Raw genomic sequence first — 6954 nt, forward strand, 5'->3', positions numbered from 1 at the left:
TTCCACCTTTCGCTATCGGTCAAAATGTGCACTGTACAATGTCCAATGATACCTGAAAATCAATTTGCCTACTAATTATTTTTTTCCACATTTCTTTCACATTACTCGAGTTGAAGGAAACAAGTACAACTACTATTTGGCTCAGAATAAAAATCGACAGTGTATTTTGATGAAATCACTATATTTGCTCTGAGACGCAGTAGTAGTACGTTTTATTGGTTTCTCGCAGTCACACTGAATTGTACACATTTACAATCATAACATCAATCATATATAATTATCGAATAGTAAAATCCTAAACTAGCAAAACACTTGTGCAATATGCCGAAATCGCTCTGCAATTTCCTGGTTGCTAAAATCCTAATAGTTAGCCTAATTTCAGTTTGTGACAAAACAAGCAATTCATTAGTGTTGAGAATCAACGTACCATCTTACCCGCTGTACAATATAATGTCAATAACCAAAAACATTGTATTTTCAGCTGGTTGAAGCTTGTGTACAAAACTGAAAGTACAGACACAAAAACTAAACAGTGCACATAGAACTGATCTACCGCTTCTTATATACTGACAAAAAATATAAAGGCAACATGCAACAATTTCAACGATTTTAATGAGTTATAGTTTATATAAGGAAATCAGTCAAATAAAATAAATTAATCAGGCCCTAATCTATGGATTTCAAATGACTGGGCAGGGGCGCAGCCATGGGTGGGCCTGGGAGGGCATAGACCCACCCACTTGGCAGCCAGGCCTACCCACAGGCCACTGAGGAGCCCAGCCAATCAGAATGAGTTTTTCCCCACAAAGGGGCTTTATTAAAGTGGTCCTGGGCTGGTGTGGTTACACGTGGTCTGCGGTTGTGAGGCCAGTTGGACTTAATACCAAGTTCTCTAAAATGACGTTGAGGTGGCTTATGGTAGAGAAATTAACATTAAATTATCTGGCAACAGCTCTGGTGGACATTCCTGCAGTCAGCATGCCAATTGCACACTCCCTCAAAATCTGTGACAATGTGTTGTGTGACAAAACTGCACATTTTAGAGTGGCCTTTTATTGTCCCCAGCACAAGGTACACCTGTGTAATGATCCTACTGTTTAATCAGCATCTTGATATGCCACACCTGTCATGTGGATGGATTATCTTGGCAAAGGAGAAATGCTCACTAACAGAGATGTAAACAAACTTCTGCACAAAACGAGAGAAATAAGCTTTCTGTGCATATGGAAAAATTCTGGGATCTTTTATTTCAGGGAAAACGCCACACACTGCTGCTTATGCTCCCAGGTGATATTTATTTGTAACAATGTTTCGACCCTTAGGTCTTCATCATGCATCCATATCCCAGGTGGGGGTGGAAGGTCCTATATATAGGGGCAGTACTCAGTGACATCACTTCCTGAAACAGGAAGTAAAAAATGTATAACATAGGTTCACAATATTAACATTCAATGTATCAAAATATATGATCATACACAAGGAATGTGAATGTGATCAACATTTACAGTAATATACATACACATACAATATATTTTATTTCAGCTCATGAAAACATGGGACACAAATCAAATCAAATTGTATTTGTCACATGCACATGTGCTTACAAGCCCTTTACCAACAATGCAGTTAAAGAAATAGAGTTAAGAAAATATTAACAAAATAAACTAAAGTGAAGAAAAAAAATATCAAAATCTAAAAGTAACACAAGAAAATTACATAACAATAACGAAGCTAGATACACGGGGTACAGGTTAGTTGAGGTAATTTGTAAAGTGACTTTGCATCGATAATAAACAGTGAGTAGCAGCAGTGTAAAAACAAAGGGGTGGTCAATGTAAATAGTCCAGTTGGCCATTTGATTCATTGTTCAGAAGTCTTATGGCTGGGGGGTAGAAGCTGTTTAGGAGCCTTTTGGTCCGAGACTTGTCGCTCTGGTACCGCTTGCAGTGCGGTAGCAGAGAGAAAAGTCTATGACTTGGGGGACTGGAGTCTTTGACAATTTTTTGGGGCCTTCCTCTGACACCGCCTAGTATATAGGTCCTGGATGTCAGGAAGCTTGGCCCCAGTGATGTACTGGGCCGTACGCACTACCCTCTGTAGCGCCTTACAGTCAGATGCCGAGCAGTTGCCATACCAGGCGGTGATGCAACCGGTCAGGATGCTATCGATGGTGCAGCTGTAGAACTTTTTGAGGATCTGGGGACCCATGCCAACTTGACATGTTGCGTTGATATTTTTGTTCAGTACTTTCTTTCAATGAGAATGACAGATCTCTAGCTCACATTTCTATGTGAATTTGGTCAGGTCGCCCAAAACGTTACATATTGCAGCTTTAATATAATACATTTTTAAAATATGCCTTCCTAATACTGAGTTGCATCCCCTTTTGCCCTCAGGACAGCCTCAAATCGTCGGGGCATGGACTACAAGGTGTCGAAAGCGTTCCACAGGTATGCTGGCCCATGTTGACTCCACAGTTGTGTCAAGTTGGCTGGATGTTGGGTGGTGGACCATTCTTGATACACAAGGGAAACGGTTAAGTGTGAAAAAACCCAGCAGCGTTGCAGTTCTTGAGACACTTAAATCAGTGCGCCTGGCACCTACTACCATAGCCTGTTCAAAGGCACTTAAATATTTTGTCTTGCCCATTCACCCTCAGAACGGCATACATACATATACAAGCCATGTCTCAAGGCTTGAAAATCCTTATTCAACCTGTCTCTCCTTCTCTTTATCAAAACAGATTGAAGTGGATTTAAAATGTGACATCAATAAGGGATCATAGCTTCACCTGGTCAGTCTGTCATGGAAAGAGCAGATGTTCCTAATGTTTTGTACACTGTGTATACAAAACAACAATACTATGACAACAAGGTTAGGGGTGGCAGCTTTAGAAAATACATCTTTAGAGTTCTTAGGCAGGCATTTTTAAGGCCCTGGGCTATTTGGGGTGTGCATTGATCTGTTTAGTGAATGGGAGAGTTCTGATAATGGCCTGTGCGTGTCATGGGAGTGTTCAGTTTGTGGATGTTTGCCCGTCCAGTAATTTGCCATCTAGTTGGGGTGAGCCAGTCTGAAAACTGGGAGTTCTGCAAGGATTTAGCAAATAGGAGTCTACAGCAATGACCATGTTTACATGCACACAGTATTCTGGATAGTAGCTCAATCCCGCTTAAGGTCTTATTCGGGATAAGCTGTTTACACACACCTTTGATATTCCGCTCATGAGTATCCTTGTACCCATAAATAAACAGAATATTCATAATTTAAGTATATGGGTTAAATTGAATAGTAACTGAAATCTGAACACTGACTAGGCCTATAAACTCTCACATGTAGCATAATATAATCATAATTATATTAACTTACAGTGAAAATATTCAACAAATGTTAATTTTGTCTCGGGAACAGGAGTGGAGATTATGGTGGATCAAACTGCTCAGGTAGCCTACATTTTGAAGTGATATATTTGACAGTCAGATGAAAACATCACAACACCCATATGTGCAACTGAGCCTGTGCAGACCGCAAAAACATCAGTAAACAGGATGAGAGGTTTACATGCCACAGTATCCCATTTTAGATCAGCATACCCCAGGCATCTTATCCAGGTTTCTCATAACCGGGATACAAGCCTTTTCAGGTTATTGTAAACGGGAAGATGTTTATATTTGTCAACTCAAAAACAGAATACTTGAGTATCCTGAATAATAACGGGACACTGGTGTGCATGTCAACGTAGTTAATGTCTCAGGGATAAATGTGAGCCACACTGGTTGTGAAAAAGATCTGGCTGTGAAAAAGATCTGTGAAAAGACCTGATGTCATTGTTCAAAAGACCAGTTAGTGAAAAATTTTTTAACGAATTGAGCTCCCATTGAATATTTACATTCAATAATGGAAAAGACACTTTGCTAGTGGAAGCACTTTCTCAGAATGATAACAAGTGAATGGACAACCTCATTTGAGCACTGTGAGCTCTCAGCCATACCAAATGGTTAATTGAACATAGAAAATGCTAGTTATCTCAGGAGCATCCTTGACATAAGGCTTTTTACAACGCCAACAGCAAAGCAGCGATTCTCATTAAAAGACAATCAGGGGATTCAAACATACATCCTTTTATTTGTTTTAATACAATTGACACTTTTAAGCTGTCAGTTGCAACCTTCAATTAACATAATTCAAAGTGGTGTGGAAAAGAAAAACAGAGTTCACAGCATAGTGTACTGTGTTGGTCCGGTCGTCCGACAATGACTAACCCTAATCACCAGTAGTGTAGTAGAGGATAAATGCACGTAAATGCTTTTATATTTTGCACGAGTGTTTACCCATCTTCTGCAGGTTTAGGGACCATTACTTTACTCACCGCAAACGATGACCACCTATTATTATCATTTTTTACCACTACATCATTGAGATAAATAAAATCACCACATGGCCCGCTGTATTCCAGACATCTGGTTGTGGTCCGCCAGGTGACGGAAGACTATGCGACTGAGACGCCACCTGCGCTTGACGCCACGCGGCCGTGAGGTCATCACACATCTATTCCGGATTCGTACTGGGCAGCTGTCACGTGGTAGCGCGGCGATTTCTTTATCGGCAACATCCTGCAAGGATAGTTATTTGTCATGTAAAACAGTGGAGGCTTAATATTCATCAAATATAAGCTACTCAAACAAGTTGTAGTTACCATTAATGAAATTATAATGTATAATGATAATGTTATCATAGGACATCCCCGCCCCAGTAGTTTCAAGTTTCAATGTCACGCGCACAAGTACAGTGAAATGCCTTTCTTGCAAGCTCTAAACCCCACAACGCAGTAATCAATATCAGTGTGGCACTAAAAGCAACATAAGGGGGTGGGGGAATAAGAACATGATCTGTGCTTTCGAGATGTTGACGATGAGTATGACGTGTCTTTTCTCATTAACGACAGCTCTGCTAGCGTTAATGTCAAAATACATTCTTTACTCACCAAATATGGAGTTTTACTGGGCAATGATCTTCATTTACGGCCAGTATGTACATCCAAAAATTTACAAGCAACTAAAAAAAAATGCCACCTTGGCACCTCCAATGTACGGAGCTGTTGTAGACTTCCGACCTGTGCATGGCAGTAATGAGTGATTTAAAAATATACTTTTTGTTGCTGTCTAATGGGAGTTTGAATTAAAACTTCCTAAGCGTTAGAGAAGCCATCTCATACTCATCGTCGGCATCTCTAATGCACAGATACTGGGGCAAGAACATCCCAACAAACTATTTAACAAAACACAAAATACTGAACATTACAACCACAGAAAAGATAGTTGAAGCACAATATGCATAATTGTGGGCTACCTGAAGCTCCTTGGGGAGAACAGTGTTCTTCCTTAGTGCATTGATCCGTAGTCTTTCATCTGCATAGTCAAAGGCCATCTGCCTTCTCTTCACGTCGCGTAGCATTCTCCAGTCAACATAGTACCCTCTGACTTGCTCCACCACACTCCAGCAGCTTCTCAGAGTCTGGAACACAGACATGAAGTTGAGAAACCATACACAGATGATAGCATACAGGAGATCTACCTCTGGTCCACGTTCATGCGTAGGATGCGCATACAGCTCGTAGTGTTGATCCAACACTGTGAGTACTGATAGGATACAATATCAGTTCCTGTATCAAATTGTCTAAGTCCTATCATCAACTGACTTCAGCCAGTGTATAGCTGTAGATTGACTGCATGGTCTGAATGTAATATTGGCTAAATGTATGGAATCACTCCTCAAACTGTCTTGCCTAGTGCAGATAAAGTCATTATTTTACATGATCGTATCACAGCACTGGCAAACTATGGTTGACCAACTCCCTGACCTTGATCCCATCATAAGAAGGTTCAAATAATTTGTTGTTGTAGCGCGATGGACCAGAGCTAGGCTTTCGTTAGCATACTAGCTAGCAATCCCGTATTCTCCTCCTCTTTCAGGCTATAAAGTCCACAACTGAAATGTACCCTTGATGAAATCCTTAACAATAATTCAAACGACGTCATACCTGTTTAGGTGTACAAAAGGAGGGGTGAAAAACATTTAACCCCGCAAGTGCAGTCCTACAGGCCGCCGCCATCTTGACAATTGCGTCTTCTTCTGTAATGCTCAAAATGTTGATGTGCACAATACTACCACCTTGCGACAAGGCGGGAGTTGGCCTGCATGTCGTTTTTACTGGGTTGTCACTATTACAGCCACAAAGTAAAATTGTCTATATCGCAACAATTTATGAAAACTATTTTTTTTGTCTTAATTTAAGGCTAGGGTTAGGCATCAGGTTAGCAGTGTGGTTAAGTCAGGGTTAAGGTTAGTGTTAGATTTAAAATCAGGTTTTGAGAGAAATTGTAGAAATAGGCAGAGTTTAGCCATAATGATATTGTAACTAGTGATGACCTTTTACACTGTGTGAACTCATTCAGGTCAGGTGCAATGCAAATGCAATAAACACAAAATATATTGAATAACAATAATAAATACAATTAAATTATGCTTTAATGACTCGATCGAGAAGGGAAAAGGAGATAGATTCCCTGCAGAACCCCATTTTCACCTAAGGATGGCAGTATTTGTTCAGTGATGAAGTGATTTGATATCTGAATCTGAATAATGTTTGGATTTAATCAGTTTCACATCAAATTGGTTGAGGGCAGTCCTTAATCATTTATAAAACAATACAAGGAGAAGACTGATCAGAGATGCAGCCAAGAGGCCCATGATCACTCTGGATGAACTGCAGAGATCTACAGCTGAGGTGGGAGACTCTGTCCATAGGACAACAATCAGTCGTATATTGCACAAATCTGGCCTTTATGGAAGAGTGGCAATAAGAAAGCCATTTCTTAAAGATATCCATAAAAAGTGTCATTTAAAGTTTGCCACAAGCCACCTGGGAGACACACCAAACATGTGGAAGAAGGT

The 6954-nt window shown here is 40.2% G+C and overlaps 1 protein-coding gene across 1 annotated transcript; it reads right to left on the minus strand.

Annotated features, from left to right (window-relative positions):
- Nucleotides 1–4105: 4105 nt before the first annotated feature.
- On the minus strand, nucleotides 4106–6172 carry mrps14 (mitochondrial ribosomal protein S14). The gene is made up of 3 exons (XM_020462615.2): nucleotides 6041–6172; nucleotides 5350–5514; nucleotides 4106–4613 (listed from the first exon to the last, which is right to left on the minus strand). The coding sequence occupies exons 1-3, from the start codon at nucleotides 6110–6112 to the stop codon at nucleotides 4431–4433; spliced, it is 420 nt and encodes a 139-aa protein (XP_020318204.1). The 5' UTR covers nucleotides 6113–6172; the 3' UTR covers nucleotides 4106–4430.
- Between the last annotated feature and the right edge of the window lie 782 nt (nucleotides 6173–6954).

This window comes from Oncorhynchus kisutch, linkage group LG27 (genome assembly GCF_002021735.2).
Source record: "Oncorhynchus kisutch isolate 150728-3 linkage group LG27, Okis_V2, whole genome shotgun sequence".
NCBI classification, from domain to species: Eukaryota; Metazoa; Chordata; class Actinopteri; order Salmoniformes; family Salmonidae; genus Oncorhynchus; species Oncorhynchus kisutch.

Excerpts from the sequence above, each read along its gene's own strand:
- mrps14 (XM_020462615.2), bottom strand. The coding sequence starts at position 6,112 with ATGGCGGCGGCCTGTAGGACTGCACTTGCGGGGTTAAATGTTTTTCAC. Across the intron at positions 5,515-6,040 it reads CCTTTTGTACACCTAAACAG|ACTCTGAGAAGCTGCTGGAG; the intron begins GTATGACGTCGT and ends TCTGTGTTCCAG. Across the intron at positions 4,614-5,349 it reads TTCTCCCCAAGGAGCTTCAG|GATGTTGCCGATAAAGAAAT; the intron begins GTAGCCCACAAT and ends CTATCCTTGCAG.